This window comes from Xiphophorus couchianus, chromosome 22 (assembly GCF_001444195.1).
Source record: "Xiphophorus couchianus chromosome 22, X_couchianus-1.0, whole genome shotgun sequence".
Taxonomy (NCBI): domain Eukaryota; kingdom Metazoa; phylum Chordata; class Actinopteri; order Cyprinodontiformes; family Poeciliidae; genus Xiphophorus; species Xiphophorus couchianus.
Window position 1 is genome coordinate 24,703,720 of NC_040249.1, and position 27,510 is coordinate 24,731,229.

The window sequence follows — 27,510 nt, forward strand, 5'->3', positions numbered from 1 at the left end:
ATCTTTTCTGCTGATTATTTTATTGTTGGTCATAAACTTTATTGATTTTGAATCTGTCTTTTCCTGCAGTCCCTGAACACACCACAGGTTTCTGTCTTTGTGCACATGTGGAGCTGCAGCTTTAGGCAGGGGCTGCTCTGCATCTGTTCAGCTCTGCAACTCTTCATCCTCATCCTATTTTCTTTAATTTCCATTTATTCCCCCACTTCCTGAATTACTCTCTCTCTCTCATATCCCTCTCTTCCTGTCCTCTTATTTTCACTGTTCCTGTCCTTTATCCTCCTCGTCTTCTGTCCATCTCACTTTTCTTCCTTGGTTCCTTCTTTTTTATCCTGTAATTTCCATCTTGCTCTCGCCTCGCTGCTCTCGTGGCTCTGCTGCTGTGAAGCGTCTGATAGCGAGGCCGGCGCAGCGTGTGATTAATCACGGAGAACAGTCGGTAAACGCTGGGCTCATGTGTTTAGTTTTGGTTATGTTCTCATTGTCTGATCATGCAGCCCGGAGTCTGGACCAGCTTAGGAAGTTCTGCTGAGAAACCTCAACATGTGAGAATGCAGAGAGTCACTTAGCCGACTTTATTGGTCGACTAAAGAGCTGCGAGACGATGGCTACTCAGTCATTAGCTGGAACGTTTGTCAGGAGAGCCCATAAAATAAATCTGCAATTACGTATTTTTTCCAGAATAAGCTGGTTATAAACCAGCGTCTCATTTATGAGACGTACAGCAGCTGCAGATGGAAGCACCGCTGCCTCCGAGCAACAAAGGTCCTGGGTTTGGATCCCAGCCTGGGGTCTCTCTGCATGCTCTCCGTTTCATACTGGGGTTCTCTCTGGGTACTCCAGCTTCCTCCATCAGTCCAGAAGCGTGACTGTTCGGTCTGTGTGTGTGTGTCCTGTGATGACTACTGGACATCAGCTCCAGTTGTAGAGTTATTAAAGCCGCTGATGGGTCGTAAAGCAACGCTGAAGGAGCCGTAGAAGATTCCAACCAGCTCTGCTCATAATCCACACGACAAATTCATCTCCTGGATTTTCCATCTCTGGAATAAAGAGCAGAGCTACAACAGACCTCTGGGAAAATATGCTACAGTGTCCTGAACACCTGGCCAATTGTAAAACATGGTGGTGGCAGCATCATGCTGTGGAGTCATGAGCAAAGTGGATGTAAAGATGGAAAGTCAGAGCATTAAAATCCACAACCGAACAACTTCACCAGAAAACATGAAATGTTTCAAGATAAAGATGTGAACAATTTACTGTTTTTATATCTTTATGTTTAAGAAGTTATTAAATGATTTTCCTTGATCTCATTTTTATATCATGGAAGCCAGTGGTGGGCAGCTAGCTAAAGGCTAGCTGCGCTAACCCTAAAGCACTAATCAGATCAGCTAATGCTAATGTGCTAAATTCTACCGTGTCGATTTTATTGTGATATAATAAATCATCCTCAATAAGGTCAAATTAGTTATTCCACATGTTGCTGATTGTTTGGATCAAACCTTTAACTCGTGTTTCTGTTTTAGTTATTATGTTTTGCTAACTCTGTTGCTGATTTGGTCAGAAGGACATTAGTAGATTTCAAACTGTTTGCTGCTCTGCAGCAATGCATTCTGGGAACAGAATAAGCAACATTTGCAGCATTACATCATGGGACATGAGAGGAAATAGACCTGCTGCGTAAACAGTCTGTCCACTTCAAAATAAAAGCATGGACATAAACATCTAACTACATGAAGAATTTTTAATCAAAAACTTTATTCAACTGCAACTTTACTAAACAAAAATTAGTTCAGAATTTGTCTGGAAAAATGATTTAAGAGTGCTAAACATTTTCAAAGTTAGGACAAGGTGCTAAATGAAGAAGAAGCTCCGCTGTTAGCGCATTAGCAAAAGTGTGATCACCAGTGAAAATCTTCAGATATATTTGACTTGTTTTTATTGTACTGCAGACAACGTCCTATTGTTACAGAATATTAAACAGATGTTTTCTTCATGGCAGGTTTTGGGACGAGGACCCAAGCAGCCGTTTCCGTCTCTGGGAACCTTCATCTCCACGCTAAGCCAGAGGAGAGACGCGGGAGGGCGGGGCTTCGCCATCGGCATCGGGGGCCCGCTGACCGGCCCGCTGGGGATCAGGCACAGTGAGTTACATCAGCTGAGATATGATGTTCATCCTGAGAACTGCTGCTAAAAGGCCATGCTGACACCTCCAAATTGCACCTAGGCTTAGCTGTGTTGGTTGCTAGGAGACCGAAGGAAGAATCTAGACTCTCAGGCTGATAAAATGGCTGCCTTTCACCTGTGAAGCAGTCGGAAGGAAGGGATCCAGAGAGGTTAGATCAGATCTGCTGCTGATCAGAAACTTTCTTTGAACAAATGAGCGACAAACTTAGAGAGGCAGGATGAGATGAATTGGACCTCGGTTTGGGTTCAGTTAGGGTTAGGGTAAGCCAAGCAGACAGTAGACCGCTCCCAAACCAGAAAGTGAACTACAGCGCAGGGCATTCTGGGTAAATAGAATCAAAATAATACACTAATTTAGCACTAGCAGCAGAAATGACTCCTGGTCTTTAGCCAAAGACTAAAGAGAAATCCTCCAACCGCTAAAATCAGGCACCTCTGTTTTAGTTTCCATTTGGTGAAACAGGAAGTTGCTTTCAGCGTCTTCAGAGGTTTTTGTGTCGTTTCCTTCAGTGGTTCTTGGTGCAGCGCCCCCACAGGCCAGGGGGGGAACAGGTTGGTTTGACTCAGAACCACAGCAGCTTTAGGTGGAGCAGATGATCCAACTTTGGTCCCCAATCGAACCGAGTCCACCGGACTATGACGTGTGGAAACAGAAACCTTCTGCTTTCTGTTACATTTAACTAATTTAACCTGATTTAAATCTATTTATTAATGTTTGAAGTGCTGAAGCTTTGCAGTGATGGGCTGATTGTGAAGAAAACTGGCTCTCCTCTCCAGCAGTGAAACAAGCAACACTTTGACCTGCTGTGATTTTCCTCCAGAAGGTTTGCAGCAGATGTTCCTCACCTACAGCCTGACCCGGTTCTGTTCTCTGAGTCGATCTGATGTGGGTCCCGTCTGAGATGTAATGATGTGTTACTTCCTCTGTTTACATTACATCATGTATTCAGTCAGAATGCAGCCTGCATGGCAGGAGGAGGAGTGTTGTGTGGCCGCGGATCCAAAGCCAGGATCGGACCTGTAACTCAGATTTCTGCTGATGCGGTACAAACCTCTCTGGTTTCTGGGCTGAAATGTGCAGCCGAGGTTCTGGTGAAGCAGCGAACGTCTCGTCGGTTCTGAGTCACAGCGAGTGTTTTTACACGGAGGAGGATGTTGGTTCTCGTAAAAGGCGAGGTTATTTCTGACTGCCATGAGAACGGAGACCCAGCGGAGCGCTCATCAGCCAGCTTTGTCACCACGGCGACTGATGCCAGAATAATTATGCGAACCTCCACCCCAAATGAAAACCATATGAAAGGAAAACAGTGGACACACACACACTCACGCGTACACAGGATGCTGCAGCATTCCTCTGCCCGGTTACAGTCGTCAAGTCTGCTGGATAATCACAGATTCAGGAGGTTTCTGTTTCCTTTTTCATTTTCCTCAAGTATGGTTTTGTGTTCTGAGGCCGAGCTAATCAGAGGTTCATCTGGAGCTTCGAGTCAGAATCAGAAAACACTGACGCCTTGCTTTCAGAGCCAGAGGCCTGGAAGGATAAAACGCCATTATCGCTCCCATCAGGACGCTTTTCCATCAGCGCTGCACGAAAAAACCCTCAGAGGAGAAAAATCACCAACATATCAGGTCTGATGGTAGAACTGTTGTTTCTGTTACGGTTCTAAACAAAGAACTTTACCAGTTGTTTGGAAAATCCTCTATTTTCTGCAGTTTAATTTAGATTCCTATGGTTTTCATGTTTGGAACTTATTGAGTTATTTAAGTCTTCATTCCACCTGGATAAAAACTAGAGTTGGTTTTAAATTCAAGAAGAAATCTGTTTCAAACCTGACGACCTCCTCTGAGCGATCTGCTGCTCTCAGTCCGCCTCTCCGCTCCTTTTTCCTCCTGCTTGAAAAATTTGACCCGCAGGACGAACACCCACAATGCAGCTGAAGGGAGTTACCGTGGAGACGGAGACAATGAGGGGCCAGTTATGAAGAGAAAGGATGGGTGGGTGTGTGGGAGGACATGTGTGTTTCCACCTGGTGGAGGACTGGCCTCCATGTTGGATCAGCAGGCGTCACTTTTAGATGTGAAAGCAGAAAAATTAAATCATTTCTCATTTCTAGATCTGAGTAAACGTGTTTATCTGTTGAAACGGAGCGTCCGGTTTTCACCAGACATGTCAGGAGCAAAACAACTGATGATGCATGAAAATAAAAACTATACTGATGACTGAAGAGATTCTGTTAAGTTTATATAGGGGTCCACAAAACCCAGCTCTTATTTTGATAGTCTACTTCCACTTATCCGCAAGGTAATTTCCATAATTTGCATTAACTACATATTTATTTTCCAAATTAAATATTTAGAGCGGATCTAAATATTTAGCTTCCTAACTAAGTATTTAGGTAGCTAATATTTAGCTAGCTAGTTAGGATGCTAGCTAGATACTTTGCTAGCATCCTAAATATTTAGTTAGGACGCTAAATATTTAATTTGGAAAATAAATATTTTGTTTGAAAATTAAATATTTAGTTTGGGGAAAAATACATTGAAACTAAATATTTATGTAACAAACAATATTTAATTTTGAACCATTTATTTAGTTTGCACATTAAATATTTACATTAGAATTAAACATTTAGTTTAGAGCTAAGTATTTAGGTTCCTAGTTTAATTTGCAAGCTAAATATTTACTTTGTAAATTGAATATTTAGCTTCTGAGTTAAATATTTAGTTTGGAACATTAAATATCTGAATAAGATTGTGAAAAATGCCGCTTTTCAAAATGAACACCCTGATTGTTTCCCCGCCAGGCTGAATAAACCCAGATGCTGTTATGTTTTACTGTGTAACGTTTCAAGCGGCTCCTCATGACCTCCTGTTTTCCCGCCGCAGCGGTGAGAGAGCTGCCTCCCATCTGCAGCGACGTCCGGCAGAAACAGCGGCTCTCCATCGACACGCTGCCTCAGGAAGTCAAAGCTCCGTTCCCCTGCGACCCCGTCATCCCCATCCGGACCAAATCCACCAAGGAGTTCCAGTGAGTCTCGTCTCTGTCGCTGAAACATCCCAGAATACTCTTCACCACTCCGCTTTACTCCATCTGCCGTTTCCAACAGGGAGGACGTGGAGCGAGCCGCCCAATCAGGTGACTGGAGGGAAGTCAGAGAGTTTTACCTGACGACCTTCGACTCCTTCGTAGAAATCAACGCCGCCTTCAAGGTAAGACAGATCCATCTCCGCCGCTGCTGCCTGGCTCTGCTTCCGTTTCCTCACCGTGTCTGAATGTCCCGCAGCGAGAGGCGAACGGATTGTTCAACACTATCGAGGACTCAGGGGTCAACGGCAAGTTCGTCAGCGCGGTTTACGACTCGCTGCTCAGCACAGTAAGTACGACCCAAAACCCGGTTCTGATGAGCCCAGGCTGTAGAGCCATGAGTTGTCATGGCAACTAATATTATAATTCGAGCTAGCAGTATCAGTAAATATTAAATAGGAGGGTTCCCAGGATCGAACCTTGAGGGACTCCATGTGACAGAAGCTACCACTGGAGGGCGCTGTGCCGCGTGAGCTTTGTCTCAGATCCACTGCACAAGGAATTTAAGCTAATAAATACAGTTAGTATTTAATTAATTTTAATGTTTATTTTGTTTTTAGTAGTATAAATATTCCTAATCATCTGTAACTGAGTTGGACCGACTGATGAGGTCAAACCTTCAGCTCACCCAGCTGGACTTTTAAAACTTTTACAAAAAAAGTTCAGCTTTGCTTCTGTTTGGGTTTCAGTTTAATGTTGAGGTTTAAAGCTGGACGAACACAGAGAGCAGAATTCTGTCTGTCTGTCTGTCTGTCTGTCTGTCTGTCTGAACGGTCGTGTGTTTTGTGTTCAGCCTCAGGACATCCAGAAGTCGGTCTTGAAAGGAATCATCAACAGCCTGCTGAGAGAGTGGAAAGGGTGAGAGCTGCAGCCGCTGCTGGTTTATCGCTTCATCGTTATTAATATTTCTAGACAGAGTGAGATCAAATGAAAGACATTTTCTGTTTCATCCTCTTGCTGGTTCTTCTTCTGTGTTTCTGTTTTTAGGCCTCGGACAAAAGACGACCTGCGGGCGTATTTCATTCTGATCCAGGTGAGACTGAAAACACATCAGCCTGTCTGACAGGCAGGTTAAACGTCCAGCATGACGGAGCCGTTTCAGAGAGAAGCTGCTGAGTCATGAGGAACCAGAGACACACGAGTTGCTATGGTGATTCCCTCCTTTTCTTGGGAGCTGTGCATTTTAGGCAGAATATGTAGAAAGTTTGCAAACATTTGTAATGCAAACAAGTCGAGTGTCTGAAAGTCGACAGAAATACAGATGCAGCCGTAGCAATGAAACTGTGACCATGACAGAAACTTAACTTAAACATCGGAGTTCATTGGTTCAGAGTCATTATCACAGTCAGAGCTGCATAATATGAGGCAAAACATTACAAAAATATCACAAATTCAAACCGTGACTGTTCAAAATCGGGTAAAGTCCCACTTTAAGCTTTAAATGTTGTTTCTGCTGGAAGGTCTGGCTGAGCTTTTCGCGTTAAAATCTTTGACGATTCATGGAAGTGTGCAGTTCTGTGACTGCGTGCATCACTCTGAGAGCCGCCTGCAGCTCAGGTTTTCCCGTCAGGCCTTTTCTTTCTTCAGCGGATGCTTTGTGCGTTCTGCAGCTCTCTGACCTTCCAGTTGGCCGACAGCAGATCTGAGGGCTCATCTGCTCTTTATAGGAACAAAACCCTGAAACTTAATGGTGCCTGTTGATAAGTGCTATTAAAATTCAGGCTGCAGCTCATCTCCAGCTGTGGTTCATCACAGGTCTGTGCTGGAGTAAACTACAGCTACAAATCTCTTTCTGTCTCTGGTTTTCATCCACTTTTGTCCTTTTTAGCCTCCCTCCATTCCTGCTGCCATATATGGGCGTGAAACAGGAAACTCTATTTAAGGGTGCCAATCTAAAAGTACTCAAGCTGTTCAGCATCTTTCTTCTTTTTATTGCTGCAGATTCAAAGAATAATTTAAATCGGCTTTTGGTCATAACGCATCAGAAACTATTCAGCAGCTTTATTGGAGTTCTGCTCGGTTCTGTTCAGCCCAACTTTCCAGCAGAAACAGCATTAAAGCTGAAACAGCTCACAGAAACTTTGACTCCATTTAAACTCTGGATTCTGACCCAGTGAACTAGTTGAAAACTTTCTGTCCTCAGTTTCGTGCACATTCACAAATTAAACAATTTTTTCTTCGTCTTTCTGTTCGACTCTCAGGAAAAGATGCAAATCAGCCTAATAACCAGAGACTTGAACGTTTTTCTGGTGTCTGGTTTTTATTTTGCTCTGCAGCATTTCCATCCTCATCAATTGAGCTAATGAGCTGGCTTCAGATTCAGCCTCTACTTCTTGTTTTTACCCATCATTTGGGATTATACAACTCAGATGACACTGAGGTAAACTCGGAGTCTGAAATATGGAAAAAAAACACTAAGCAAAGTGAAGAAAATCTAGAAACACAAGGAGCAAAACGTAAGAATAAATCTACTAATTACAGATGAATGAACATATATGGAAAGACCTTTACAGCAATACTAATAAACTCAATATGGCAAGACCTGTTGAGAAATAATAAATGACAAAAACAGTAAACTCAAAGTTCAAAAGCCTTTGGACTGAAGCATCTTTACTTTGTGTTTGGTGTCGGAGTTAATGTGGATCATAGAGCCAGAATCCTCTGTGCTTCATCTGATTACTGCTGTGTTTAAACTAAAGAGGTAAAAATAAAATAAAAAACAGACAAAACCTCCATAGAAACAAATGAATCAAAAGTTTAAAACATCTTTAAGTCAAGTTTTGACAAATGTTAAAATTTACCAGACAAAATATTTCCTTTAATCAGCAGTGGAGTTGGAGTTTTAGTGAAAGTTGAGCTTCATCATCCAGGCATGATGAAAACCCAAAGGGCTGAGTCATGATGTGATATAAAATAAAATCAATAAATTATAAAGTTACGTATTCATCTGTACAGTAATGATGCGGTGACAGCCTTAGTGAGGAAACCCTCCTCTGATTCTGTTCTGTCTGCTTATTTTTGCTAACTGACATAAAATATTCCCAAATAAGACTTGAACCAAAGTCTCCTGTTAGCTTCAGACATTCTAACCTCGGTTTCTCAGTGTCAGCATGTTAGGATGAACCGTGTCAAAGGTCATGACCCTGTTGTGTCCAGAACCCCCAGTATTCCAGCACCAGCACCTACGTGATCTTCGCTCACCTGCTGCGGCAGATCGCAGCGTTGTCCGAGGCCGACCACCACTTCCTGGTTCACTGGCTCAAGAGGTCAGTCTGTTCATCTTATTTTTAACCAAACTATCAAACTGCAGAGTTTATGAAACAAAATGCAGCTAAATTCAATTCTCTGAAGAAAACATTTGAGCTGATGTTTTTGTCTCAGTGAGTAGAAGAGAACATAAATCTAAAGACTTTTTCAGGCTTACCGTATTTTCCGCACTATAAGGCGCAGCTAAAAACCTTCAATTTTCTCAAAAGCCGAGAGTGCGCCTTATAATGTGGTGTGCCTTATAGTGCGGGAAATACGGTAATTATCAGCCAGCGTGTTGTTTTTTTTATCTGCGTTTTTTTATGGCGGTTCTGTCGGATTAAACAGTTCCAAACGGTTTGATGTGTTTTCATAGAAAACTGAAGAGAACAAATTATTTAGGACTAAACTTTTTACTCTGTGGCTCCACTAATACTTTCATTCACATTGACCGCATCTAAGAAGTCCATGTAATCTGATCTGAACCAACTCTCAGTGGCAGAGAGTAAATCTGTTTAAAATTTCTGCTTTTAAAATGTCTCTTTGTTAAATTGTGAGCTGGCGCAGACGGCTTCTCGGGTTGACTCAGAACCTGAGAGGACCAACGTTAGCCAGCTTCTGTATTGCTCTCCCTCAGCATGAGTCAGGAGCATTTCAAAACATGTTCTTTGTGGGGTTTGATTTAAGAGCAAGCTGCTTCAAATTAGAGGTTCTGTTTAGTTCTGCTCAGATCCAGAAAGCCACCTTTTTCCAGCCGACGCTGCTTTTCTTCTCCCTCTCTGTTTTTTCTGTGAAGTCTCTATTTTCGTCCTCCTGTGTGTTCGCCTTTAACTCCTTGGTGACATCGGTCTGGTTTGGTCCGTCAGGCTGTCAGCCAGGCGCTTCCGGCAGCTGGTGGAGCGCCTCCTGCAGTTCATCTCCACGCGCCTGTTTTCTGCAGAAGCAGACGAGCTTCCTCCTTCAGCCAAGTGTTCCTGGTGGATTCCCTCGGCCACCAAAGTGCTCAGCCTGTTCAGTGAGTCTCACAAACGCCACGCCGCCGGTTTACCCTGCAGATCGCTTCCACACGTTTTACTGTCTTCCTGTCAGATGCAGCCAACAGCGTCTCCTCTCCTCCCATCATGCCCTTCACCGACTTCTACAACATCACTCTGGAGCACATAGACTTCATGGAGGACTACAGGACCTGGCAGAACTACGGCAACTCAAACAGGTCAGATTCAGACTATCAAACTGAAGATTTTACCTATTTTGATATCTTTTTTATAATTATTGTAAATTATTTGTGTATAAAGTACATAAAACAGTCTTAGTAATTAAGACTGAATGCAGTTATGTTCTGCTCTGCAGCACTTATGAATCAAACTTTTATTATTTTAAGTTTTTTAGCAATAAGTTTGTTTGAGGCTGATTTTTCTAGCTAAACACTTAGCATCGCTAACTCTGAAGCGCTAATCATAAACGCTAGTTCTGCTAATGGTAAAGGGCTACACCAATGGCGCTTGGTGGAAGCTAATGCTAAAACTCTACAGCCAACCATATAAATGCCCACAGTGTATCAATGACACAATACAGTATAGCGCCCCCAACAGGGTCAACTTAGTCATTACTTACCTACTTGTATGGTTTGGGCTTCAGGAAGCATCTGTAGAACTACAGCAATGCATTCTGGGTACAGAATAACCATAATTTGCCTCACTGCATCACGGATGGAGAATGTGAGCAGTAGCTGTTTTAGGATGGTTGTTATGCAAAAATATTCAGGAAAAATATGAGAAAAGTTTTCAAAAACGCAAAGTCGTCAACAGAAAACCAGTTCCGCTATTATCAGGTTAGCAATAAGTGTGTCTACCGCTGCCTTTCATTGTTACTTCAATAAATAAACTGAAATAACGTTTTTAAGATCAAATTGCTCGTTTCTAATCTGAACTTCTGAGACGTTGTCCTTTGGACAGAGGAGACCAAAGTAGAAATGTTTGGCTAGAATGGACAGAACCATGATTAGAAAAACCAGACAGAGCAGATCAGCACTAAGACCTTAGACCAGCTGTCAAGCACAGTGGTGGAGGTGTGATGATATGGGCTTCTTTAGCAGCAACATAACTTGGAAACCTTGCGTTATTGATTGGACTGTGGTCTCCTCAGAATACCAAAGAGTCACATGTGAGTCCATCTGTCTGACAACAAAGATCCAAACTGGGTCATCAACAAGACAACGATCACAAAATCTACCACAGAACGGCTGAAAAAGGAAAGAATCAGTGCACAGAAATGATCTAGTCAAAGTCCAGACGTCAACCTGAAGCTGTGATGGAACCTCCAGAGAGTTTAGCAGAAATGTTAATGAACTGAAGCTACGTCAGAGAGAAGAGTGGACCTGAACACCTCCATGGTGCTGCCAGAGAGGAGCCGCTACAAGCTGCCCGGTCACAGCTGGACTCAGTTCTCCAGATGTTTAGAACAAAATACTTTCTTTTTTCTGTGACTACATGTTCTGCAGTTTGTTAGTTAAAATCCTGAGACCCCTCAGAGAAGTCACACTCCTCAGATCAGGCTGGGATGAGGTCCAGTTTCCCTCCAGGAACCGCGGCCGGGGTCACCTCCGTCTCAGGGTTCCTGAAAGTCCGATGGAGCGAAGATGAGGAAATGTTCCCACAGCTGCAGTTTGTTCAGAACTGTGGAAAGTCCCTCAGAAGCCATGAAGTTTATTTCACGCTGCGTCGCGTCTCGTTAGAGCCTGACGATGGAAACTGATCCAGAGCCGGCAGTTCGAACGGCTTCAGACGGAAAGAACTCCCTGGCTGGCGTGTCGGGGGATCCAGGTCATGAAGGATGGCTTAGCTTGGATCAGACATCAGAGGGCGGTCAGGAATGAAATGTTTCTGTGAGGAAAATGATCCACTCATTTTGTTTCTTCTTCTCTCTATCAGGTTTTCTTTTTGTCAGTTCCCCTTCATCCTGTCGACTGTGGTGAAGAAAGCCATCATTCAGAAGGACTCGGAGCAGCAGATGATCAGCCAGGCCAGGGTGAGGATTTAAAACCATGCTGTGAAGAATCAGCTGCTGAGGGTCTACACAGATAAAGACATGTCTGTCTGCTTCACAGCTAAGCCTGGTGAGCAAAGTGTCCCGCAGGCAGAGGGTGGACATGAACCTGCTGTTTCTCAACATTAAAGTTCGACGAGCACAACTCCTGAGCGACTCGCTGGATGAGGTCAGAACACAAACTCAGCGCTGACATTCTTGGCTGTTGTCCTGATTGTGGGAGAGTTCAGGTGTGTCAGGGTTGGTTTTTATTGAAGAATAACTCTTCAGTTACACTGCAGGTCTTACTCCACGTCTGTCTGAAGGACAGATCTGGATTCATGACTTATGGACATTTGGATTGGAGCTTTGTCTGCTGTGCTGCTTTAGTCTGTCATGGTGAAGAAATATCTGAAACAAGAACCTTTACTCTAGATTTTATCACTCTGTCTATGTTCATGACTGAAGGAAGTAGATTTTGTATACTAGAAGCTGAAATGAGCTTCACCTGTAGAGAATTCTTATGATCCTCTTCTCTATGACGTAGTAAAGCCCAATCTCCAGTCTAGCTGGTTAATGTTTGGTTTGGTCCTGGCCAAGTCGGGCGTGTCTCCATTGGCAGTGTGTTCCTCATGATGTGTGTGTGAATATGGGCAGGAACGTGGAGGGTGGAGGGGGGCGGGAACCATGGCAGGCTGTGAGCGTGCATGTGGTCGACCCACTGATGATGTCACTTTGCTCATGTAACCTTAGGCAGCCGGTTCTCCAAAGTCTCTTATGTTTGTTCTTTGCGGGTTGCCCATCCAGTCAACGCTGTATCCGCTCCTCCGGCGCTGTAGGTTTGGACCTCAGGGTTTGATTTGGCTGGTAAATGGTGCTTGAGTTGTTGTTGACGTAAATCACGTAAATGACCAATCAGTGAATGTTTCCTGGTGCCAATCAGATCGATTACACACAATACCAGGCAGGATGATCCATGCAGAAGGAGGTTTCAGAAAACAGGAGAGAACTGTGGCGGCCTAAGGAGAAGAGGCCTGACTACGTCTCGACTAAACTTGATTGCCAGGTTCTTCCATTTGTATCGGTTAGCCTCTTTTTTTGGTACCTAGTACATTGAGGTTCTAATGGAGCCAAGTCAGGGTGAAAACATAACATCAGAAGACTGTCTGTCCCTGATTGGCTAAAAGCTGGATCACGAGAGCAACTCTGTTGATGGCTGCTTATGGAAACACCAAAACAATGTTATGAGCAGCTTAAAACATTGTAAAGTGATTACCATCAAGGACCACAACAGCCAGAGTGGTTTAAACCTAAAAACTGGAAGTGGTTTGACCAAATGGTGCTATTTACAGGCACCAACTTGCAGGCAATGAGCCATGCTATGCTACAATGGACCCACACACATTAAGGTACTCAGTTGTAATGGAAAGGTCAAAGTGAGCAGGTTCTAGTAGAAAAGGCCTATAAGGAGGATGAGGATCACCCTGAAGCAGGTGACGTTAGCTGGAGTTTCAGGATGTGTGAGGGTGAGAAGACCAGCAGAAAAGCCTGTTTTCGTTATGCTCCAGTGAGGGGAAAAGGATAATTAGTGTTGTGGGAACAGTGGATGGGAGAGGTCTGTGAATATAAAGAGCCTGAAGATTAGCAGGAATGTCTGCAGCTCTCCCTTCAGCCTATCCTGATCGTAAATCTGAAGTCTTTCCTCCTCGGTGTGAGGTTCACACCAAACGTAATCCGTCATGTTCGGCACACATGGCTCTGTTCTTCCCAGACAGCTCTGTGATAAAATATCACACCGAAGCAGCATGGAAAACATTAGTTTTAAACTTTGTTTGTGTCTCTGTGCAGTTGATGAGGAAACGGTGCGACCTGAAGAAGAAGCTGCGGGTGACGTTTGTCGGGGAGGCGGGGCTTGACATGGGCGGTCTGACGAAGGAGTGGTTCCTGCTGCTGGTTCGTCAGATCTTCCACACCGACTATGGTGAGATTCCATACAGAAAGCACATTTCTGAAGGTCAGCTTTAAGCTACAGCTAACCTTGTATCAGTAGAGTCCAAAAACATTCTCTTCCATCAGTCCAGGAAATGGTGATGATCGGTGGATCTTCCAGAACGATAAAACTTTGTGTCGTAAAGATATAGAGATCATAAAGAGTCTTTAAGGTCTAAACAAACTCCCCACATCTAAAGCTTTAAAAAGGCAGCTGGAGAAACAGAAGACAACAAATCTCAAGAAGACCAGAGTGGGTCATCAGTGAAGGTTGGGTCCACAAGATCCAACCTTCTCTGAAGAAAACGCTGGTTTCCAGGGAGCAGCTGGGAATCTGGAAGGTAAATCCTCGCTGATGCAAAGTCAACGGAAAGAGAAACTGCTCCTTACTGAAAGCAAGTGGAAAAAAATAACATTTTTATTGGCTAAAAATGGAAAGAACACTTTTATTAGCCGGCGGCCTCGGTGGATTTGAGCTGAGAGTTTTTGGGTCAGAGGAATAAGTGTCAGAACGCTGAAGAAAGCAGACAGTGTTGGTTCTGGAAACTTGGACATTGATCTCTAAACTCAAACTCCTTCAGATCCTACAGATCAGGTTTTCTCCTCTCCTTCTTTGTTCCTCTCGTCTTCCTGTTCTGTCATTCACACCCAGAGATGATTCTGGATCAGAACCCGACCTCAGAACTCGGTTTAGAATAATTAAGCTCTTAAAGGGCCAGCTACATGGAGTGGTATCAACACAGGTTACAAGACTTGAGAGTTGATTTGGACTTGGAATAAAGGACTTGTGAACATCTCGGCCAGATGAATAGATGTCAGAGACTTTGTTTCTCATTCCTTCGTTCCAATTTCTTCTTCCTGTGGGTGGCGCTATAGAGTTGAAGGACCAGGACTCTGGACCATGTAGATCAGTGGTCTCAAACTCCAGTCCTCGAGGGCCGCAGTCCTGCAACTTTTAGATGTGCCTCTGCTGCACCACACCTGAACAGAATAATTAGGTCATTAGCAAGGCTGGGAGAACTGATCTACACCAGGAGGAGGTCATTAAGTCATTTCATCCCAGTGTTTTGTACCTGTGGCACATCTAAAAACTGCAGGACTGTGGCCCTCGAGGACTGGAGTTTGAGACCCCTGATGTAGATAATGCAGAGGCCCTAGTTGATGTCTCATTTAAAATCTTTCTTCCTGAAAGAATAGCTTCATCTGAACTTGAAGGTTTGCTGTAGAGCAACAGATTTTATAAATCTGAGAAGATGATTTAAGTTCTCTGGATTTCCAGCCAGATGTTTCTTTTCTTGCTTGTGAATCTTTTCAGTTAAACCAAACAAACGTTAGTCAGAGCATCTGCGCCTTTCATCCTTCCTGGTGTTATTCCTGTCTCTCTCTCTTTTTCTCTTTCTCTCTCACACTCCGCTGGTCAAGTTGTTCTTTCCATCATCGCTGCGTCTCTGCGGTCGTCTGTGTTTCTGCTGCCAGAGAGACGTCAGCCCAGAGCAAAGACAGTCAATGAGAGCTGTGTTCCCCTCATTAGCCGAGCAGAGGAAGCCCCGACTCTGCCTCACACACACACACACACACACACACACACACACACACCCACACACACACACACACACACACACACACACACAGCTGCACAGACAGGTGAATGAAAACACACACAGGCTCCTCTATGCATGGAGCAGCTTCAGTTTCTGGGGTTCAGAGATGTGAAGCTCTGGTCCAGATGTTTCCCTCCTCTTGGCTCAGACCGGCGTCGTCCCGACCAGTCAGAGGCAGATTAGTTTGGACGTTAGTCAGCCAATCAGAAGCTAATGAATGAATCTGCTGCAACAGGAGGTTATTTTAATTGTGATGTTTTATTCCGTCTTATTCCGTCCAGCTCTAACGGGAATTCTTTCTGCTCCAGGGATGTTTTCCTTCATGAAGGACTCGCGCTGCCACTGGTTCAGCAGTTGGAAGAGCGACAACTACTCTGAGTTCCAGATGGTCGGGACTGTATCCTTCTATAACAGAGAAATCTGGGTTTTTATGTTTGTGTTGTTATTTTGTCTTCTTTATTGACTCCATCCATCCTGGAGGTGTCGCACTCTGCTAGCAACAAATAACATGGCAGCCCAGACTGACGTAATGACTGACGAATGTTCAGAACCGGGACGGAGTTCGGTTTGGAACATCTCCTTCACATCTGAATAATGGAGAACATGCATGTGTGCATGTTGCGTTGTGGTGGTGTTACCTTCGTGTGTGTAGGAAACCAGAGCGATCCAGCTCTTCAGGCGCGGTGAAAGGCCAGCTGGGAGCTGTCAAAAGGTTATATAACCTAATAGCTGCCTGTTCCTGCCCAGCTCTCTGTGAGCAGTTAAATCACTCGTGGTCGCACACATAAACCTGTTAACACCTTCATCGCTCTGGTATTAGACCCTCATTGCATGGAAGGCTGAAACCTGGAGGGTTTTGGTTTGGGTTTAGTGTGAAGCAGCAGGGGTGAGAGGGACCCGGACCAGACGGGTGTTTGGTTTGAGTCTGGCAGGAGGAAGAGGAGGGGCTGTTTGCTTCTGGGTGTTCCTGCATGTTCCGCATGTGTGTTTGTTCTAAAGGCTAATTTATCACGTTTTGTTTCTGTTCAGTCATTAGAAAGGCTCTGGAGGGCCGAGCCTGGCGGAGCCGAGACAAGAGGCAGTGTCTCCTGAAACAAACTCTGGAGGAGACAGAAAGTGATGTGATGGTGTAGTGTGAGGTGGAATAGATGGATCAAATATGTCGAGGAGAAAAAACAGAAAGTTCAAATGAGCTGCAGATTGTTTCTGATCCCGATGACAGCTAAAATAAAGAGCTGACAAACTGAAAAGAAAATCTGTTTAGATGCTGAAATGCCTCCTAACTTCTGTCAGGTTTAATCCAATCTATTCTGAAAAAGAACTGCGAACTTTGCTTGGAAAGTTTAAACCCATCCAGGAGTTTTAGCCTCAAACAGAAAGTTACGCTATGAAGGTCAAAACACCTGTGACAGATTCAAAAAAGTTGCATCAATGGTTGCCATGGAAATGAACAACTTTTCTGGAGTGCAGTTGGAGCCCACAGCATGACTCTTTTCATCATCCAGAAACGGAGAGAAGAATTTAAGCCTTGAATAAAAACTTTTGTGGAAACTGTTGGTCACCTCCGATGAATTCTTGAAGTCCAATCAGAACCTTGGACTGGACACAGTTCTACATTTCCATCTGTCTTCAGTCTGCTGCCTAAAGTTATCCTTCAGTTGCAGTTTTTTCAACAAACATCTAGAGCAAAAATATTTTTTTTTTCATTTATTGAAATATTAATGATTTCTGTTTTTGTGGCCCATTGATTTTTCCATCTATCCAGTTACCAGCAGGCCCACGAGAAAGTGCATGACTGGAACGGATGGTACTGACTTTAACTGTAGTAACCCTAAATGTGTTTAAGTACCTGCAGTCTGTGACTTGATGAAGCTTTTTAACAGGCTTGTCTTGATTTTGGTCCAGTAAAAAAGAACCTGTCTGGTAAAAAGAAGGACGAAGGCATAAAACCAGAGAGGTGATGTGAAACACAGAGAGAGCGCTGACAGGAAGAGGAACAGAAAGAAAAGGAGGGAGAGAGAGAGACTGCAGTTTTATTCTTGTTCTATAAAGTCAGAGTAGAGATTGTAGAAGACGATTGAACAGACGTTGTAGAAGATGATTGGCCAGAGGTTGTAGAAGACGATTGGCCAGATGTTGTAGAAGACGATTGGCCAGAGGTTGTAGAAGACGATTGGCCAGAGGTTGTAGAAGACGATTGGCCAGAGGTTGTAGAAGACGACTGGCCAGACGTTGTAGAAGACGATTGGCCAGAGGTTGTAGAAGACGACTGACCAGATGTTGTAGAAGATGATTGGCCAGAGGTTGTAGAAGATGATTGGCCAGAGGTTGTAGAAGACGACTGACCAGATGTTGTAGAAGATGATTGGCCAGAGGTTGTAGAAGATGATTGGCCAGAGGTTGTAGAAGACGACTGGCCAGACGTTGTAGAAGACGATTGGCCAGAAGTTGTAGAAGATGATTGGCCAGAGGTTGTAGAAGACGATTGGCCAGAGGTTGTAGAAGATGATTGGCCAGACGTTGTAGAAGACGATTGGCCAGAGGTTGTAAAAGACGATTGGCCAGAGGTTGTAGAAGACGACTGGCCAGACGTTGTAGAAGACGATTGAACAGACGTTGTAGAAGACTTTTCACTAAGCGTTGTGGAAGATGTATGACCAGAGGTTCTTTCAGGAAGATGTATGAGCAGCTAAGCCTTCAGTCAGCCCGTCTGACCCACATCATTCTGGCTATAATGACCATAATGGTTGTGGTAAATCTACAGTGTGTGTTTATCTTTCCTTTGCTACCTCTGTGTGTGTGAGTGTGTGTGTCACCTTCTTGCAATCAGCGCCACTCAGTTCAAACACACAGAACCTGAGCCTACTCACAGAACCTCAGCACACATGGTGACCACATGTGGCAGCTGGGAGCGGTTTGAGAGTGTATGTTTTGGGCCGCCGCCCTTCAGACTGAAGCAGGAGAGGAAAATCTGCAGGTGGACGAATCATTGGTATACAGGGCTGGTTCTCACACTGTGGACCACAGAAAGAGCCTCAGCTACTCCCACAGAGAAGCACTGAGATACTCCAGTCCACTTCATGTCTGTCTGCGTGAAATGCAGTTAGAAGAAGAATACCATCCGCCCGTTCATCATGTCTACCTGTTTATCCTTGCAGGGTAGGGCAGGTGCCTCTCCAGCTTCTCCATTTGGCTTTAGCTGTTTGCTGAGTAATGACAGTGTTTAGTCCATAAAGGCCTTTCTAGCACCTTGTTATGATAGAAAATAGTTTCTGAACTCAACAGAAAGTTAAATATCATTTCTGGTTTTAGTCCAGCAGCTTCTAAACCTTCTAGGTGTATATTTTGAGTCGTCTACATGCAGCAGACCTATTTATCTCATGTTTGCACATGCAGTGTGTTTCCGTCTTTAACGCTGTGTTATCAGCTGATGGGCTTAGCGGTTTACAACAGCATTGCTCTCGACATCCACTTCCCTCTCTACTGCTACAGGTAACAACACTTCCCTCTTTTCTCAAGTTCACCTTGTTTACTGCACCGACTGCCAGATTGAATAATACTCCTCTGCTTTCCTGCAGGAAGCTGCTCACTCCGCCCACTGTACCATCTGATCCTAATGCTTTTGTTGGCACGGCAACGGCCACCTTGGATGACCTGCAGCAGGTCATGCCTGTAAGGATCAATAAACTGATAAACTTATTTGTCACCAAAGTATTCAGATTAAAATAAATAAATTTGAGTTTTGTTTCTTAATATCTAACATTTAGATAAGAAAAAGTAAAAATTTTTTAGTTGGCCACCAGAGGGAGACAGAGTCAGACTTTTGAATCCATCCAGTTCAGATTATCTTCACTTGGACTCAGTTCTGCTTAATGTGTTGCTGATTAAACAAAAGTGCAGATCAGCATTTATTCTTCTGTTTCTCCACATGTCTCTTTGCACATGCATATAAAATGGTGCACAGCTTAAAAATACTCATATCTAGCTTAAATAACTTTTTAAACTAATTCCTTATTGTTTTTGTTTTTAATTTTGAAACTTGTGTCATTTTTCACAACTTTAGAATGATCAGTCTCTTATTGAACTTAAAGAAACGTAGATTATGTATAGTTTTAAGTGTCAAAGTGAAATGGAAAACATTTGAGTTAGAAAATGACCAAACAAACATGCCTGTGAATAACACAACCTGGGTCACCACAACTATTTTGGGTTTGTTTGGCCGTCTATTATGATACGATCTGTGCTTTGATATGATATGGGTTAAAAGAGGAAAAATGAAAAACTGACTAAACACACACACACCAACACATTCTGTTAGCTTGGTTACCTAAATTAGTTCATATTAGCTTTGTAAACTTGCTTAACTTTATTAGATTTCCACATGTTAATATTTTATTTGTTACCATAATTAACTGTTAGCCCAGTTAGCTCTGGCACATCTATGTCTTTTAGCACGTTTTGTTCTGCTTGTGTGGTTAGTACAGTTAGCTCTGTTAGTACAGTTAGCTCTGTTAGTACAGTTAGCTCTGTTAGTACAGTTAGCTCTGTAAGGATGGTTAGTGGTTAAAACCTTTTTCTTTATTATAATAATTCATTTTGTCATCACTGTTGACTTGTTTTCCAGCTTTCCCTTGCAACTCATTAGCTCTGTCAGGATGGTTAACGGTGTTAGCACATGTTGCTTTGCTAGCATGACTTCAAATGGTTAAGCAAATCAGCCTTTTCATCATAGTTAGCTCTGTTAGGATGGCTAACACTGCGCATCCTGTCAGCACAGTTAGCTCTGTTACCAACATACAAACTGGAGCCCACTTTGCTAAGCTATCAGGCTGATATAACTTCCAAATCAAAGACGTTCCATGACAGATACAAATTAAAATGTCTGTTCTCCCGTGAGGCCTGTCTTTCTCCTAAAGTAAATTGGCCTTTCAGTTTGACCTGTTACAGCGTTAGCCTGTCTAAATATAAGGCATACCTGCGTAGATAACTCAGTGTCCATTTTAGGAACCTCCTAAATCCTTTTTGTTCCCTCTTACTGCATTGTGAAATGCTTCTCTGATATTATAAATAGCTAACTTTGAGTCTTGTTCATAGCTAGCTTGTAGCCAGAGTGAGCTGATTGTTTAGCTGCGGTCCCATTAGCAGCTCTCCAAGTTATCGTCAGTCAGGCAGGAAAGCGTCTGGTTTTGGTCATCAGCCAATTATTTAGTGGCCAGTCGCCTGACCTCAATCTGGCTGACCGCGTTTAAAAAGTAGAGTCATGCATCAATTCGAAGATATTTGACCAAAACCATTATCTGTTTAAAAGGGAGATAGCATTCTGAATTAACCTTTCATGTTGAATTTTTGACACTTTGTGTTGACATTTATTGGACCCAGGCCTGAACATTTAAATATTTCTAGTCCTTAATGAGCTGCCTATAAGCAGCTGCTTCCCATGTTCTGCAGCAGAGATTGGGAGTCCTGACGGACCGGACCGGACCAAACCGAACCGAACACAATCCGACTGATGTAAGAATTCAGTGAGAGAAAGATGGTGAAGTGTCTCCAAACAGTCGCTCACAGATACCTGATCCACAGGCTGCAACGCATCCAAAACCTTCCTGACTGGGAAGGTCAAAACTCTGCCAGTCACCACGCCCACCCACACACACACACACACACACACACACACACACACACACACACACACACTCCCACACACACCCACACACACCCCACACACACACACACACACACACACACACACACACACACACACACTCCCACACACACCCCCCACACACACACCCCACACACACACCCACACACTGTGGAGGCTGTAATAGACCAAGTAGTTAAATAACTGGAGGATATCAGTTTTCACCTTTCAGTACCAAAGGTTTCCGGTCCTCTACTGAAGACTAACCCAGACGTCCTTCAGCAAAATGAGATTTAGCTATTTTTTCTCAAAAAGTCTTACATTTGTAAGATAAAGAGTAACAACAGATTGTTACAATTTGAAAAGTTTGCTGTCTTGCTTTAGGGCGCTCTGACTCTAACTGTGACATAAGCTCAGCCTGAAGCTGAGGCAGCCGCGCAGTACCTCAGGCTCTTTGTCACTTAAAGAATGTTGTTGTTTGCATACCTGAAAAGTAAAGGTGGGAATGTGTGGTTTCCCCACTAATGCATGAAAAAGTGTGAAACTTGACTCGCGAAATGAGGAGTTTCCATCCGTGTGTCTGCAGGATTTGGCTCACGGGTTGGCGGAGCTGCTGAGCTACGAGGGAAACGTGGAGGAGGATTTCTACCTCACCTTCCAGGTGAACAGCCATTAAAGCTTCTAATATCGAGCTGGAAAAAACACCCAAAATGACAAAGGCTTGACTTAAACTGAATCACTTCTGTTTTTAGTAAAACTGGAAAGGATTACTAAATATGACTCAACTTCTCAGTAATGCAAAGATTAAACCAACTTTTAAAAGCTGTGATACTAGAAACTCGCTCATGTCACAAGTATGAATAACAAATTATCAATGGAAAGTTGTGTTACAGTTAAAGCCCAAGACTATTCATACAGCTGGCAGATTTAGATTCAAAGTAATCTTTTAATTTGACCAGCATGTTTCGCCTGACTGGATGTGATAAAGTCGTTTTACCAGACTGAGTCCAGACTTTAATCTGGTAGGGGATCTCTGGAGGACGGTCAAATTTAGACAGAGCTCTGGTTTGGTTTGAATGCATATGTGAACGACAATCGGACCAGAGACTGCTCCAAAAAGCAGGAAGTGGACTATCGCACAGGGCATTCTGGGTAAATGCAACCAAAACAAATGTGTTAGCCTAGCGTTAGCAGCAGAAATGTCTCCTGGTCTTTAGCCAAAGATAAAGAGAAATCCTCCAACCACTAAAATCTGACGCCTCCATCTTGTTTCCATGTGGTGAAGAAGGAAGTTGCTCTCAGCGTCTTCAGAGGTTTTTGTGTCATTTCCTTCAGTGGTTCTTGGTGCAGCGCCCCCACAGGCCAGGAGGGGAACAGGTTGGTTTGACTCAGAGAACCACAGCAGCTGGAGGTGGAGCAGATGTTGAAGTTCTGGCCCCAATTGGACCGGGTCTAACGGACTATCAGGAGGAGAAACAGCCTTACTGATGTGAAGCATTTTATAAATTTCACAGTGGCATCAGCAACTCATCCAGAAAAATCAACCCCCCCGATCAATATTTCCTCTACACAATGATTTAATTTAGTTTGACAAAGGTTTAGATTTTGGTTCTACCGGGTCTAAACTGGGACAGTATGATCCTTTTACCTCCTGATCTGCAGTGACCCCCCCCCCCCAGGGTCCAACCACATCCATCCCTACCTGTGCAGGTAAAATCACTGAAATACACCTGACCTCAGCCAGGTTTTGTTTGGTTTCCCGCCGCACGGTTTCAAGTCTGTGTCTGAATCCCACTGGGTCGCAGCCGCACTGCAGAGCTCCTCTAAATCACGAGAGCAGCACACATTAAGAACAAGACCTGCTACTGAGCAGCGTCACATATAATGGAGTCACTGATGCTGCAGTGGGGATAAATATGGAGCACATGTGGGAAGACAGAATATGTGAAGCCCTGAGCTGAGGTGTTATTTTAGCCCCCAGTGTGATGGACGGCTACTAACAGTTGCACCGCTGTTTCCACCGACCTGCAGAACTCAGAGTCTGACGTGGGTCTGCCTTTTCCATTTATGTCAGTGTTTAAACTCATTTCACTTCTTCTCAAAACTTAATAACCTAAGCTAACTTTTTAAATCCAGATCCCACAGCAAAAACACAATCCTGATCCACAGAACGCAAATAAAGCTTATTCATTTTCCAATTTAGTGACATAAATGTGGAACCGTGGAAAAGTTGTACCGTTTCAAATTTGAAACATTTTGTAATCCAAGTTCTGCCAGAGCTGGACTCAGATCAGAATAAAACTTCAGCCAAAGTTAAAAAGAATAAAAACTCAGGAAATGGTCCGATGTGCCTCAGAGCTTTTCAGATTCTTAAGTAAACATAATGAAAATTGCTGTATGTTTCTGTAACCCGGATGAACCTTGATGACCTCCTGGATACTTGTCGACATGTGAGGTCAACATGGTGTTAAATCCTCTTCAGTCAGAAACTCACCTGCACAAAGAGCTCAGGAAACCAGACAGGAGAGTGTGAGCCAACGCTTCTGTTGCTCTGATGGAAATCTTTACCTTACTTCACTATATAATATTCTGGTTATATAACATTAAGATCTTAGATTTAGATTTTTTAGTCTGTGTTAGAAGAACATCAAAATGAAAAAACCTCAGCAATGCCCATCAATCTGGGAAGGGTTACAAGGTCATCTCTAAACGGTCTGAACGCTGCCATCATAAATTAAGTTAAACGAAGTTGATCAAGCTGATTAAATCGATATGGATTCAGTTATTTGGTCAAACTGAACAGTTTTTATTGCTTGCAGGTGTTCCAAGAGGAGATGGGCGTTGTCAAATCCTACAACCTGAAACCCGGAGGAGATAAAATCTCCGTCACCAAGCAGAACAGGAAGGGTGAGTCTGAGCAAAACCAGAACAGTTCTGCTGTAAATAACACAAACCACCAGTTTACCTCTGGATCCAACAGAGTATTTAACCTTTAATAAACTAATTCCACTGAAGATGCATTTATTTAAACTGAATGTAAATATGGTTTCTAATTAGATTAGTCTATGAATTCAGCTTCCAGAATCCTCTACCTTGTTTGAGGAGTTTATGATGTATTTGTTCACCGTTTCCAAGTAATGGGTCAGAAATGTATATGTGTTCGAACTTCTAAATATGAGTTTTAATAGCCATTGGTTGGTAAGGTTAAAGTAGCTTACAGAGTTAGCTTACCACATGAGCTAAAATAAACTACTATGTCCTGCAGTCTGAACCAACTGGTTATAGTAGCACTAAAATTACAATGCTAATGCTAAGATCTTAATCTAAACTTTGAGCCTCAAAACGTAATGAAAATTAAAGAAAACAAACTAACTTCCAACATTTCTCACATTGTAAGCTACCCATTGGTTTAATCTGAGCTGTATTTGTGAGGTCATTGGGAAAATGTTAACCAATACTGGTGAGGTTAGCATGCTATTGTCCGCAGCTAATGATTGGGAATTTCAGGCTCATTAAAAATGCTTAACACAATGATTTCAGTGATTTATTAAATATGGAGTGTTATGTTGGTCCCTGTTAGCTCAATACCAGATTTATCATTACAACATTAATGCTAATGTTAGCAAGCTAGTGCTGATGTTGTCAGCTAACGTTTGGGATTTTCAGATAATGCCCAAGTTCAAACATTCTACCTACTGAAGGTGGGTTTGTCCTCAAGGATTTCAGAGATCACTTCACTGGGAAAATGTCTACTGTAACTGCTAAAAGGAGGATGCTAACATCAAACTGCTAACACATGAATGTTGTCATGCTAACAACTAGACCTAGAGTTACATATTCTAGATTGGTATGAAAAATGCTACCAGTTACTCACCAGACTTTTCAGATTATTTTTACCATTCTAATGCTATTGCTACCATTTGGTAAATGAGCACATATTTAAATTTCTGCCTTAATACAGAATGCTAACTTTGCTAATGCTAGCAAAGTTAGCATTAGCATTTCATGAGGACTGGTGACTATTTCCAGTGTTTGGGACTTTCAGGAATGTTGAAATGTTAGACACTTTTTGTTTTCAAGCGAAAAATCCATTTTGTGCCGTCCCCGTCCGAAGTTTTATTTCTGGCATTCTGTAAATATTAATTCCTGAGAATAAGAGACGGAAATGCAGAATGCATGTGTGTGGAGGCGGAGTCAATCATCCAAAACAACAAGCGCATGAGGGGTGAAGAAGAGAGCGCACAACACGCCACTGCAGCTTATCACCATGGCGACAACAAGGATGGCAAACCGCCTACAGAGGATTAAGATGAAAACACACTCAGGGAAGCCCTGGATCACTGGACCGCAGCCATGCTTCAGTCTGTTTCCAGAAACTTCAGATCCTAAAAACTGGTGCTCCAAATTTAAACTTAGGATCTTAAAATGAGAAATTTAAAGTGCATAAGTTATTGATTTATCCAACGAGGAGCAGGAAGTGGTAATTGTCTAGAGACCTATCAAACCAACACCCTACATAGTGATTTAAAACTACAACGTGGCGAGGCCAGTCTGTCTGTAATTCACTGAATTGGGAATGAGCTCTAGTGACACAAACTGTAAATCAAAGCACAAAGGTTCTGGCAGATTCTTAGATTTGCAGTTTCTGGTCTGGTTCTGACCGGTACTGTTACTCCAGTGCCAACTTAAGCTCTCCCATTCCTCCAGTCACCTGAGTGATCAGGACACTTTATGTTAGAAGGAAAGCCTCATCTTTCTGCATATAACACAATAATGTAGCTGTTAGCATATCTTTCTGATGACATGCAGTCTGTCTCTAGGGTTTGATGATTTTACTCAACAGAGACCAGAACCTTCTCAAAGGTCCACCAGGTCTGCAGCTTCAAACCTGGCGATTTGTTAAATATTGCTGAGATATTTCTTTTTTTTACACACAGTAATAAAGAAAGGTTCTCTGGTTTAAACTGAGTTAGAAATATGAGTTACATCTTCATGTTTTACGTCCAGCTCTCCGTTTCTTCTCACTGGCAGAAACACGGACCTGGCTGCTGTCAAAGCCTCTATTGTTCAGAACCATGAACTCATTTTCCATCCAGCGGCTCTTGTTAGTGCTCAGATGTAACTTTCTGCCAGCGTCGCCCAGAGAAGCGGCTGCTGCAGGGTTGAAGGTGGAACCTGGTAATGGAATAATGAAAATCCCTCCGCTCTCTTTCCACAGAGTACGTCCAGCTCTACATCGACTTCCTGCTGAATAAATCCATTTACAAACAGTTTGCTGCCTTCTACCACGGCTTCCACAGCGTGTGCGCCTCCGACGCTCTCATGGTGAGTTCAGAGGGCGTGTGTGTGTGTAGGTGTGTGTGTGTGTGTGTGTGTGTACACATACACTGAAGGCCAATGAAACAGCTGGGCGCACAAATCTTTTCTGACACTTTCTAATTCTAATTAAGGCTGTTCAGGTTACATCATGACTATTAAATATTAAATTATTATCATAATTATTTCCAACAGTCTTTATATGCTAATTGAGGCCTGAATATCCTTTTTTTTGTAATTAATCTGCTGAATCGTCATTTCTTGAATTACAAAAAATTTCTCGCCAAGTTTTCTGGCATTTAACAAATAGAAATAATTTTGGTAATTCTAATAAGTGTAAACAAGAAAAGTTTGATTTAACTTCACTCAGTGTTGTGTCTTTTTATTCAGTGTATGTAAACAGCAGCAGTAACGTTGGTATCGAAGCAGGTTGGTCATGTGACAGTGATGCAGCAGAGGATTGTGGGAATCGCAGTAGCAATTAGAAGCTTTCTGGTGGTTTTCCAAATTATTTTATCTGATGTAAAGATGTTTTCTAATGATTGTCTCAGACCTTAAATATAGTAACCTTAACGGTAAAGAACAGGAAGTGAGTCAAACGTCTAATTTAATGACCTCAGTCTCATCCTGGTGACATTAGTCTGTTTCTCATCGTTTCACCTTTAAACTGAAGAACTGTCTTCTTCCTGTCAGAGCTGATCACTTCCTGTGCAGCAACACAGGAAATAAATTATTTTATTGGTCAACTGAACTGCTGATGATTAGAGTTTGTTGTCCGACTCTGTTTGTAGTTCAGGGTTAAAGGTCACCAGCATCACCATATTTCTGCTTCTCTGCAGTGGACACAGTGAGAGGCAGAATGTGGGTCAGAAAAACTCAGAGACAGAAAGTTTCAGCAGGGCAGCTGGAGATCTTTTCATTCTTTTCTTAGTGTGTGGATATACGTTATAGATTATAGATTGTGTTAATGATTAGTTCTTGATAATCTTTTGCTTTAACTGAAAGTTTGACTAACATTTGTGTTTATTCTAACTAATTAGGAGAAAATACTGATTGGTTTAGAGCAGCGTTTCTCAATTCCGGTCCTCAGGCCCCCCTGCCCTGCATGTTTTAGGTGTTTCCCTTCTGCTACACACCTGGATTGAATCAACAGGTTTCTGCAGCACTTGATGGTCATGCAATCATTTGAATCAGCTGTTCTGGAATAGAGGCTCATCTAAAACATGCAGAGCAGGGGGGCCTGAGGACTGGAATTGAGAAGCGCTGATTTAGGGGCATAGAAATAATTTAGCACAGTAGCTAAAGCTGAATGGAGTTGGTGATGTTTGGCTGTAATATTTATTATTTTTATTCAGTTTTATGTAGGAATTATTCTAACGTAAAGCTCTCAGGTATCAGCCAACTGAAAACCAGGATCTGACTCC

General features: G+C 42.9%; 1 protein-coding gene across 2 annotated transcripts in view; it reads left to right on the forward strand.

The window, feature by feature from the left end:
* The window catches only part of hectd2 (HECT domain containing 2), a 40,873-nt gene that overhangs the window by 5,512 nt on the left and 7,851 nt on the right, over nt 1-27,510 (forward strand). For both annotated transcript variants that reach the window (XM_028007038.1, XM_028007039.1), the window contains 18 exons: nt 2,000-2,141; nt 5,071-5,212; nt 5,292-5,394; nt 5,469-5,558; nt 6,063-6,127; nt 6,257-6,302; nt 8,426-8,535; nt 9,382-9,530; nt 9,605-9,728; nt 11,446-11,542; nt 11,622-11,729; nt 13,388-13,520; nt 15,438-15,526; nt 18,557-18,621; nt 18,708-18,801; nt 21,357-21,431; nt 23,590-23,677; nt 25,989-26,095. In XM_028007038.1, coding sequence (XP_027862839.1) covers nt 2,000-2,141; nt 5,071-5,212; nt 5,292-5,394; nt 5,469-5,558; nt 6,063-6,127; nt 6,257-6,302; nt 8,426-8,535; nt 9,382-9,530; nt 9,605-9,728; nt 11,446-11,542; nt 11,622-11,729; nt 13,388-13,520; nt 15,438-15,526; nt 18,557-18,621; nt 18,708-18,801; nt 21,357-21,431; nt 23,590-23,677; nt 25,989-26,095 — 1,827 coding nt within the window. The remainder of the gene's footprint in view (nt 1-1,999; nt 2,142-5,070; nt 5,213-5,291; nt 5,395-5,468; nt 5,559-6,062; nt 6,128-6,256; nt 6,303-8,425; nt 8,536-9,381; nt 9,531-9,604; nt 9,729-11,445; nt 11,543-11,621; nt 11,730-13,387; nt 13,521-15,437; nt 15,527-18,556; nt 18,622-18,707; nt 18,802-21,356; nt 21,432-23,589; nt 23,678-25,988; nt 26,096-27,510) is intronic.